Source organism: Lytechinus variegatus, chromosome 1 (assembly GCF_018143015.1).
Source record: "Lytechinus variegatus isolate NC3 chromosome 1, Lvar_3.0, whole genome shotgun sequence".
Lineage (NCBI taxonomy): Eukaryota > Metazoa > Echinodermata > Echinoidea > Temnopleuroida > Toxopneustidae > Lytechinus > Lytechinus variegatus.
In genome coordinates this window covers 69,084,838-69,095,970 of record NC_054740.1, presented here as the reverse complement: position 1 = coordinate 69,095,970, position 11,133 = coordinate 69,084,838, and the positions used below count along the sequence as shown (strand labels likewise).

Sequence of the window (11,133 nt, the reverse complement as noted above, 5' to 3'; positions counted from 1 at the left end):
CTAAATATTGTTCTCTTCATCCATTTCTTTACACAATTTTTAAAATAAAAGAGTTGCCAAAGCTGTTGTATACATGTATAGCCTCACACACATTTGTATACTTTCTCCCATACGTGTACTGTATCAAAGCACTCAGGTGCATATCTCCAGGATATCTTCAGGATGTGTTCAATACTGTAGCAAATCTTTGCTGTTGTGGGCAATGGCACTGACTAATGCCTAGGTCACATAGCCCGGCCGGTGTCCGGCATCGGTGGAGCTCGGTGGATTTTTGAGGTGTCGCCGAGCTCCCCTCATCGGTGGCATAGCTCGGTGACGTGACCGGGCTCCGTCCGGAAATCTACAGGCGACCGACCAAACACCGGCTGATGACCGTCCGGAGTCTGTCTCAAAAGTGGAGATTTTTTTCGGCCGATGTGGCAGCAACTACCGGCCGATGGTCGGCCGGACATCGGGGGGTATACGGCCGGTACCCGAGCAGGTTAAAGGACACCGTGCGATCACCGGCCGGGTTGTTAACGGGCTTCGAACACTGCCCGGCCGGTGTACCTCGGACTTGGGGGGCCGATGGTCAGCTATTCCATACCTGTATATATATGTCCACCCTACCTGGAATGGTCAGTTCATCACTATGGCTGCACCGAGAAGACTACGAATGGCGTTGTTAGAACACGAGCTAGCTCAGGCGAGGTTCCAGTACAACTTGGTCCTGGCAGCACTGCTCGAAGAAGCCGAGAGGGAGCGACAGAGGGCCGGCAGAAGAATAAGACGTTGGTGGGTGCGCGAGTGGATCCTACGCAGACCTCGTTTCGGCCAGTATGAGACGCTCATGAGGGAACTCGAGGCCGAGCACGCTGCCGACTTCAAATCCTACCTCCGCATGGAGCCACAGATGTTCTATGAGTTGCTTGACCGAGTTGGCCCCCGCATTGCCAAGACCACAACGTAAGTTTACACTTTATTCTAGTTTGATTTTATTCATATTTCACCCTCTTCTGTTGCAGGCATCGAACCCCCTTGGATCCTGGGCTGAAGCTGGCGATCACCTTGAGGTTCTTGGCGACCGGAAGCAGCTATCATGATCTGGCGTTCGCGTTTCGTGTCCCACACAACACCATCTCTCTGTTCGTCCCCGAGGTCTGTCAGGCCATCTACGACGAATACGAGGACGAGATGTGGGCCACTCCCCAGACAGAAGATGAGTGGCGCCCGGTAGCCGAGGGATTCGGAGACAGATGGAACTTTCCCCACTGTTGTGGCGCGATCGATGGGAAACATGTCGCCATCAAGAAGCCCCCAAGAGCGGCTCACTTTACTACAACTACAAAGGCTTCTTTTCCATCGTCATGCTTGCAGTGGTAAACTCTGACTACAAGTTCATCTGGGCGGATGTGGGGTCACCAGGGTCATATTCCGACGCCGGCATCTTTAACCGGTCGCGACTGGAGCCAGGTCTGCGTGAGGGAACGATCGGACTACCCCAGCCGGATCCCCTACCAAATGACGACCAGGACACACCCTACTACATGGTCGGAGACGACGCCTTCCCCCTACGGCCATACATGATGAAGCCTTACCCTCATCGGCACCTGAAACGGGACGAGCGGATCTACAACTACCGGTGTTCCAGGGCACGCCGTGTGGTTGAAAACGCGTTTGGTATATTCGCCAATCGCTTCAGATGTCTGCTAACAACCCTGGGATTGAGACCGTCGAAAGTTACCAAGATCGTCAAGGCCTGCATGACCCTTCACAACCTCATGAGGACTCGTTACCCCAACCTTCAGAATGCTGACCTCGACCGGGAAGATGAGCAGGGTCAGATCATCGCGGGTGCATGGCGAGACCAAGCCGTGCTCGAAGATGTGCAAGCAGCAGGGCACGGGCCAAGATTGACCCGACCAGGCAAAGAACTGCGCGCATACCTCAAGAATTACTTTTGCAGTCCTGCCGGGAGTGTGCCATGGCAAGATGTGGCAATAAACCAGCAGTAACTTGTGTCTAATATTGTTACAGTATACCGGATGCAGCCACAGACATTCCATTATTCTTCTCAGGACTTAACGCATTTTTGATGTGTTATACTTTCCATTATTCAGTATGTTGTTTGCAAATAAATCTGTTATTGGGTAATCTTAAAACATTGCCTTTGCTCTTTTTAATTTGAACACTAGTAATAAATGCCAAAAGAAATCAAACCTGTTTGAAAGAATAAATCAATATTAAAATACACCAGTATGAATAAGATGAGATGTGTGTAAATAATACAACAGCAACACATTCATTGTGATTGAATTATTTTTAATCAAAGAATAATCGTCATTGTATCTTTTCTTTCACCTTTAAAAACTAACCTTTCATAAAGAAAAACACTTGTATCAACCAATATGATTAGCTTTGTAATTTTGTAATAGGCTTCAAATGATTGCCCATTAATATGTTTTCACCTTTTAAAAAGTATGTGTTTTTTCATAATGAGGAAGGATCTCCATTGTTTACATATCAGCTAAAGTCTTACGAAATATTAATTTTTACTTGAGTACTGTTTAACTTTTGATCTATGCAACTTTGTTAAAATTAACCAATTTTTATGGTGTGTTCTATAAAACCTTCTAAATGACATTTTCTTTCCTTCTAAATTAACTTTGTTTTACCTTTTGAGTTCTCAGTTTATTGCTCTAAGATGTTAAAAAGATAAAAACAATAAAGACAACGACAGAACTTTAGTTTTCATACCTTGGATGTTACCACATACACAATAAATATGGCAATAAACATAAACTGGCACTGTAGACCGCTGCCATCGAAAGAATATATATCACAAGATAACTATAACCCGACTGGCAATGCTGCCAAAATAACTGTCACTGTGAGTAACCGAGGCTAACTGTCACTGTAAGTATACGAGGCACACTGTCGCTATAAGTATCCGAGGCACACTGTCAGTACGATCACTAAAACTTTGGACTACTTGACTGAGGTGGGTCTCTGTCAGACTGTGAAGAACTCGGCCTGTCCTGCTCCTACTCCTGCTCATACTCTTGCTCCTTCTCCCGCTGCAGCTCTGCTGTGTTGTCCTCGGGACCTTCGTTTGTGACATCACGTTCGTTCGCATCTAGCAACTGCGAAAGGCTGCTATCTCTTGACCTCTGTGCAGGTGACTGCGTGTTGAGGCTGATGTTGGCGGGTGAAGAAATCTGCCACGCAGCTTCTGTGATGTTAGACCCTTTGCTGGCGGGGAGCCTGAGGGGAGACGGCAAGGCCAGCAAGGATGAGAGGTCATATGTCGCAGAGGTGACTGGGGGTGCAGACACTGCCCTGGGAGGCTGAAACATAGCAAAAGCATAAAAATATTATTGCTGTGCAAAAGAAAACTAAAAGTTATGATATGCATACAGAAACTCATTTTTTTTTTTAAATATGTACTGTAAAATATCACTATGGAAGAGAAACATGTACCTGGAGCTGTTCATACAGCTGCTGTGGCGGCTGCTGCTGCTGCTGCCGAACTGGAGGCGTAATACAGGTGATAAACTGCTGCGGCTGCTGCTGTGGTTTCAGGGATGCGGGCTGAAGATACATCGGCTGTTGGTTATAAGGATCTGCCAGAGGAACGGCCGGCTGTACGATCTGCGGCGGGGGCTTCGGAGGCTGCTGCTGGGGCTGCTGCTGAATCCCCTGCATGAGCGGGACGAATCTCATGAATGTGGTGAAAGTCTCCAGCTGAAACTGTCTGTACCGGTGTGCCGGCACCTGGTTGTTCGCGCTTGTCATCCACTCCGCCCAGGCGTCACGCTCGGCCTGGAACGGATCTGCAGCTGTAGCCTGGGCTACACGCACCTGTGAAGAGAATATGAAAAAAAAATCATGTAATTGTAAATACAATTCTTGCATTTTGTATTGGGATGTAAGTAGCAGAAATGACAAAACTTGTCAAATTTTGTCAAGTATTTACCTTTTCAGCTGCGTCCTGAGTGGCCTTGGCACTAGACTTGAGACACTCGATCAGCGTCCTGGACATGTCGCTGGCGGATGTAGCCTTGCTCTTCTTGCTGACAGCTCCCGCTCCCTGCGACGTGGTCGGCTCAGACTCAGACGGTGCAGCACACTTCGCCTCCGACGCTGAATCCTCGTCCTCACCAGCAAGCTGAAGCATGAGCAAGCAAAACATTGACATTAGAGTCGAAAGGCGGAAGTGGGATAAGAAGGGTGTGCAACAGACAGGCAAAGAAAAAACATTAAGACGTTTCCAAGGCAACTTGACAAAATTCTGCTTGCAGATGCTTACCCTCCCACAAGTCGATTTCTGCGTCCGTGATATGTGATGGGCGTCCAGAAACTCATACGCCTTCAGCTTGAACTTCTGGAGTGACGTAAGGGGGGCTGCCCAGGATCCACTCTTGCCACTCTTGGGTCTGTTCTTGAGCTTGAAATGTTCGGTACGGCCATACAGTGCCTCTGTATGGCTTGGACTGCAACATACAGAAAAACAAACCAAAACAATAAACCATGCAGCAAGACATTTAATAAAATGCTTTCTTAAAGATAAAAGTACCAATGAAATCCGACAAATTTGATAACAATTTCGAAAAATTTTAAAAGCTGACAAGGTCTCACCAGAAAGCCCGATCTGTTCGCTAAACTTGTCCAGAGTCCAGTCCTTCAACTTCGTGTTTTTGTGGTTCTCATGCCCAACATCGTAGTACATAGGGTGTCCCTCGTAGAACTCTGCTATCTCTTGCATTTGCTCTGGGGTAATCTCCTCTATGGGCACTCCAACGGCTCGCCGCGACGTGGACGCCGACGAGGAAGAGGACTTGGACGAATGGGAATCGGCATCAGACGCCTCTGACGGCTCCTCCTCCGTGCCACTGGCGCCGCCTTCTCCCTCTGGTGATCTCTTTCGGGAAGAGGTTCTTGTCTTTACTGCCGGCGGCGCCTTCTTCCCCTTCTTCGGGGCCTTCCCCTTTCTGCTACCTGGTGGCGGCCTCTTCTTCCCGTCATCCTCTAGTGGTGGCCTCTCCTCTTCATCCCAATCATTTACCCTCACAACTTTTGGCATCCTTAAATAGACTGTTACTCTAAAGTCTTTAAAAAGCGTGGTATCCTGAGATGTTGCTTGTATGAATACAACCAGCTGAATGTTGAGCACGGATCTCCGAAGCGAGCGGTTTATATACCAGCAACGATATCCGGCCGAGTTCGATCCGGCCGATGTCCGGCCGAGCTTCGGCCGCTGTCCCTTACATCGGTCACCCACCGGTACTATACTTTCCAGGGCTCGGTCCCACATTGGTCGGAGCTCGGCCGGTGTCCGTTCACAAAAGCTTGTCCTCTGGTGACCTCAGAGGCACGGGACACCGGCCGATACTCGGTCGTACACCGGCCGATGCGTATTCCGATGTGGTAAGGATGGGGCTGCGATGAGGGAGCTCGGTGAGAGCCCGTCGAATTTTTAACTCCGAAGTTAAATTTCGCCGAGCTGCCACCGATGCGGTTTTTAGCCCCAAACGCCGGCCGGTGACCACGGGAGTCCGGCCGGTGTCCGGCTAAAATCGCATCGCTGGCTCATCGGAACCTCATCGGCCGGGCTATGTGACCTAGGCATTATAAGAAATGTGTCAATATTTTCGCATGTTGTTAATTCGCGGCCGATCGGCAATTCGCGAAATCCGCGAATATAACAGCTTATACACAGTACATGAATTCTCGACTGCACACCAATGGCGGCAACAAGGTGGGGGAGGAGGATAGGGGCGTTGGCCACCTTGATCGTGTAAGGGGAAAAATATAAAATTTTGAATCCTAGGAGCCTTAAAGCCCTTTTGTACAAAATAACAGATGAATAGAGTAGGAATAGAAAGATGTAGACGAAGCGGGTCGTGCCCCTCATTCAAATTTCCCGATTTTTCCATTTCTATTATTCTTTTTCTTGTTTTATTAGGGCCTATATCTGTATCATTTACTGGGATGAGTAGGCCCTTCCTTTTAATATCTCTTGTTTCCCTCCTTCGTTATATTTCGGACGGTCTAACCCCTCATAAAGAAGTGTTTTCAGTTACTTCAGCAAATATTTATCTCCGACCTTAAAGCCTGTGTATAGCTTTGGTAAAAGGTCAATAATGTGATTGATAATCGAATATCATCTAATATGACAGTCTTACTGAAGCGTAGAGACCGTTAGATATTTTTCCAACTGCACTTCTCTGAGAAAATTTCAAATATTCAAATCTTGGATATATAGCGCCTTCTCTCGGCGATGCTTGTTTTTAATTAAAAAAATGGGCATTCAAGATCTTATAAATTTAGTGATTAAATATCCAAAAGTTACAGACAAAGAACATATCTTGAAAGTTTCAGCCCATTCCATGATTTGGAATAGGATTTAATTTAAAGACAAAAAGACACAGATATTTTAATTTGATCGGGTGACCCGATCAAGTTAAATTTCCATGTAAAATCGCAAAATTTATCCTGTAAAACACATTTTCATTTCATATCCTCACATCGACTGTTATAGGGCATATCCATTAATATTAGCTAGCAATGAATTGGAATAGTGATAGGTGCATTTTGGTGGATTTACCAAAACTATACACAAGCTGAAAGATGATAAGATAAGAGAAAGGCAGAGAGATGGGGGTGCAACTCCGTTTTGGCATGGCCCGGGGCATGGCCTCTTCCTCATTATGTTTATTTGATATCCCCTTTTCCCTTCACTGCTTTTCTTTACTTTTGTGCGGGGGAGGGGGGGGGGGCAAGGACCCCTCCCTCTCAGATCCTCGACTGCCGAAAGTAAGGTCCTTTCACTTCACATTCTCAATTACTTTGTGGTAAAATGTAGGAGAAAATAAACTTTTTAGAAATGTTCATCGTTCTCTGCCCTGGGGCTAATGGGCAGAGGCCGTCCTTTATAACTTTTCTTTTCTTCACCCGCTCCTTTCTTTTGTCTTTCTCTTTTCTTTTCCTTTCATTAAAGTATCTTTCCCTTCATTTGCTTCTCTTTCTCTAGATTTTCACGTCCCTTCTTATACTCACCGTTTCCTTCCTCTCTTTCCGTATCTGCTTTTCCCTTCTTTCTCTCCTTAATTCCTCTCCCTTTCCCCCTCTACTTGTAATTCTTTTTTCAGGGGTGGGGCAAGGCCCCCTCGGGCCCCTCCCTCACATGGATCTGGGCATGTATGCATAAATGCGGGTTCATTTTCAACTTTCACAATTGATTTTAGCATCATACAAAACAAGGTCAAGATCATGAAGTTTAATTACAAAATTGATATCTTTTTTTTACAAAAAATAACAAATTGAAATCAGCCATGAATTGAATTAGGGAATGGTCTTTAATTCTGTTTATATATATACAATCATGACTTTAGATAATGACGGTACTTCTTATCTTTCCTTTTTTTTTGGGGGGGGGGTTAAGAAAGGTATACAATTTCCATCCAGGACACGGCAAAAATAAAGGACTATCGATTTCTTCAACGTGGAGCTGATATTTCTTTGGGGACAATGTATTGACAATATGAAATAACCAGATTTTCTTTATAAGAATATGCAATTAACAAACTGCTCACACAAACAGAGGAAACTTTGATTCACAATAAATCATTTGGACTCATTGGATCAGTAAAGATGTGTATAAAATTGATGCTTATCATTATTAATTATTTAAAGTTTCTTCTTTGGGAAAAAAAAACAAATATGCAGACTTTCACGTGTTCCACTCAATCCTTTATTCCCAAATCAAAGAAAATAAATGAGTGATACTTGGAATATCCATTTGTTTCATTTTAACACACATCTGATGGGTGTTTCATAAAGCTGTCAAAGTTATTAGAGACTTTACAAACGACTGCTGATCCTTTCATAGCCAAATTACAATCAATGAAGATATATCATGCTGGACATCATTTTCCACAAGAAAGGATCACCAGTCGTTCATTCAGTTGCTCGTAAATTACGAACAGTTTTATGAAACACCCACTTTATCCGATGTTTTAATGATAATTTTACCTCATGGCTTGTACTAGGAGTGGGTTATAATAATGGGTGATATCTTGAACAGTATTCATCTGTTCATTCTACTCTATCTCAACATGTAATGACAATATTTTTGGTCTCAAGATTTTGTGGGAAAATGGCGGCTATCTTTGATTTTAGGCTGGCACACCATTTTTGTCGGACCCGAAGAAAAAAAAATTGCCATTTCATGTTGAGATAAGATGAGAAAAAGGTATTGAGATTTAATCTCTGATACTGATTAAAAGATACTAGAATGCATATTCATTCAAAGAACATGGAAATCAGCATCTCTTACACATGTAGGCACACTACACAAGTTGTTGCAATCCAGTTTTCAAAGAAACTGTAACATCAGTTGATAGAAACATTCCAACCTTTAAATTCTGAATGATCAATACGAATACTGAAATTGAAATTCCATTCTATTTTGAGCCTTTCTGTAGGAATAAAAGCAAATTCAATTCCATATCATTATGACATCAGATCACCTGCAGCTTGAGGATAATTTAGACTTTACTCCGACCACAAGGCTTGCAGGAAAGCAAAATTCTGATTTTATTATTCCTGACAATATGCTGAGCTTCAAATAAAATAATTTAACTCCTTGGAACTTTCAACTTTAATGCAAAATATGATTTATTAAAAATTGTGTAATGTGTGCCGAGCTTACGGATGGGGAGGAAACTTCTCAATGGATAAAATAGCTTATATTTCTTTGTCTTTGAAATACATGTATAAAAGGCTACCTGTATATGCGTAGTAAAAAATGACAATGGTCATACTGACAAACAAATCTTTATATTCTTGGTGTCAAGCTCGCTGTTAAAATTATGAATTTTCTTAATATTTCAATATAATAACGAGCTATTCATTGAAACATTACATGACTTTAACATAAACACTGTTAGCAAGATAAGTTGCAATAAGAACATAATGTTAAGCAAATCAAAAAATAAAACCCACTCCTTATTTTTTATACACTATATACATAACTTTAGAAATGTGAATATACTGAAATATATATATATCATATTCATACATTTATCCTTCAAGGCAAGAACTTATCTTTACATTCCAAAAGCAAAATATTAGCAACAGAGCATTGCAGGCACGACAAATGGTTTCGCAAAATTTCTATTTCTTTTTCTGTAAAAAAAAAAAACTGGCTCGTATTCTGAAGTCAGGTTTAACTTAGACCATGGTCTAACTCTGTGTTAAAATTATGGGAAGCCAAACGTTTCAAAATTTTGTTTACAGTGATTGCTTCTCATGTTTACTGTGGTCTTTACTAATTTTTTTATGGTGAAGCCAACTGTCAAACTTATCCTTCCCAGGCAGTTAATAATGTTTTGGGAGTCAAATGAGCTGATACATTGAACCTCTACTGTTTTATGTAACAACTGGCTTTTTATAGTTAAACTACAACTTTAAACCAAAGTTTAATTTAAACCTGAGTTCAGACTACGGGCCAAAGTGTATAACTTGAACTAGAAACTGCCCTTCACCACATAAAAAATAAAAATAATTTGCTTGAACAGTTTTAAGACTGTCACACTCTTATTCAGGGCATCAAGATATCATCTGAACAATCTGGCAACAAGTTTAAAGCGTTCATCCATTGGTACATTTAATATCACAATATTCTAAACATTTATACAAATTTGGGGGGCAACAAAATTGATACATATATACTTGCAATGAAAGGCTTTGCAATGACCGCTTACATCTGAATGCAAAACACAGTCTTGCGGCGCAAAGAAGCAAATAATACATTTTCAGTTTTTGTTTTTCCTCACTCTCATGCTTACGGTTCTGGAAGATATGGCATGCAATATGATGAAACCCAAAATAAAAATATAACATTCATATTAAGCTTCATAATTGCTTTTAAGTGCATCAAAAAGAGAATATTTAGAAAATGAAGTGACAAATAAATTTCAAATTCAAAGAAGATATAGCCATCACACACAGCAATAATAAGGGTACTTCTAATTCTGATAAATATCCGTAGTACTATCCTAGAATGAGTTGTTCGATCAATACTATTGATCCTTTTGAAATATTTGATCATTGATACACGAATCAGTCTCAAAATGAATACATGAACTCAAGTGTTTGGTCTTTATCCCAGGAGACCACCAAGGAGGTCACTGTCAGGTGCCAGGTGGACACCTTGATCATTACATGGACTTTCAAAATGGGCCCTACACTAGTAACAAGAAATTATCTTTTGGTATGAGAGCGATCTCAGAGTATTCTAAAAGAGGAAGTTCACCCTGACAAAAAGTGTATTGTAAAAAATAGCAGAAAAAATAATAAAATATTGGTGAAGGTTTGAGGAAAATGCATCAAAGAGTGCATTTAAATGCATTTAAAGAGTTATTAGAATATTAATTTTTATTTATGACATCATGTGCAAGCAGCTTCCCAAGTATCATGAATTAAAAAGATAAATGAAATGTCCTTTTCTCAGAAAAAAACATCAATGGTTGTTGTTGTATCTTTAGTATATCAAAAGGCTAATTATTTCACCCCCTGTCTGTAGAAGAAAATGTTTGGTCATCATGAACAATTAAAAACCTGAAATTTATGCATTTTATATTAAACACCATAATATGGGGCAGCTGCTAGTATATGACATCACAAATCAAAAACTTCAAATTCAAATACCGGTTCTTAATCTTAATGGATTTTCCTAAAATCTTCACCAATATACAGTGAGTCCCACAAAAAACAAAACAGACATTTAGCGATGATTTATCAGAACTTAGTCACAAATACAATAGACAAATGACCTATTTAAATTTAAACAACAGATTACTTTTGTGCAATAAATAACACTTCTTGTGTACATACAACCTGCAAGCAGGCATGCTTTTTCAGTCTTTGATGTTGAGCAAAATAAAATAAATACTTGTAGAAGAATAAATAACATGCCCATTTATATAGCGTATTTACTATGTGCAGATATACTCAACTGCGCTTTGATACTTGGTATCATATTATTACCCCGGCTGTAGCTGAGCCGCCATATTAAAAGGCGCTAAAGAGTTCAAGGAATAAATCCTACCGGGTATCCATTCACCTCACCTGGGTCGAGTGCAGCACAAT

At 41.7% G+C, this 11,133-nt stretch overlaps 2 protein-coding genes across 2 annotated transcripts; one reads left to right on the top strand and one right to left on the bottom strand.

Annotated features, from left to right (window-relative positions):
• Nucleotides 1-375: 375 nt before the first annotated feature.
• Nucleotides 376-2,177, top strand: LOC121421206. Its single transcript, XM_041615872.1, has 2 exons — nt 376-945; nt 1,005-2,177. The coding sequence occupies exons 1-2, from the start codon at nt 437-439 to the stop codon at nt 1,360-1,362; spliced, it is 867 nt and encodes a 288-aa protein (XP_041471806.1). The 5' UTR covers nt 376-436; the 3' UTR covers nt 1,363-2,177.
• A 379-nt stretch (nt 2,178-2,556) lies between these two features.
• On the bottom strand, nt 2,557-5,062 carry LOC121431704. The gene is made up of 5 exons (XM_041629362.1): nt 4,608-5,062; nt 4,289-4,472; nt 3,956-4,147; nt 3,460-3,840; nt 2,557-3,326 (listed from the first exon to the last, which is right to left on the bottom strand). The coding sequence occupies exons 1-5, from the start codon at nt 5,060-5,062 to the stop codon at nt 3,024-3,026; spliced, it is 1,515 nt and encodes a 504-aa protein (XP_041485296.1). The 3' UTR covers nt 2,557-3,023.
• Between the last annotated feature and the right edge of the window lie 6,071 nt (nt 5,063-11,133).

Bases quoted from the DNA above. Each gene is read 5' to 3' on its own strand.
- LOC121421206 (XM_041615872.1), top strand. From the start codon at position 437: ATGGTCGGCCGGACATCGGGGGGTATACGGCCGGTACCCGAGCAGGTT. The intron at 946-1,004 runs GTAAGTTTACAC...CTTCTGTTGCAG, and splicing joins CGCATTGCCAAGACCACAAC to GCATCGAACCCCCTTGGATC.
- LOC121431704 (XM_041629362.1), bottom strand. From the start codon at position 5,062: ATGCCAAAAGTTGTGAGGGTAAATGATTGGGATGAAGAGGAGAGGCCA. The intron at 4,473-4,607 runs GTCAGCTTTTAA...TGTATGTTGCAG, and splicing joins GGGCTTTCTGGTGAGACCTT to TCCAAGCCATACAGAGGCAC. The intron at 4,148-4,288 runs GTAAGCATCTGC...CTCATGCTTCAG, and splicing joins AGAAATCGACTTGTGGGAGG to CTTGCTGGTGAGGACGAGGA.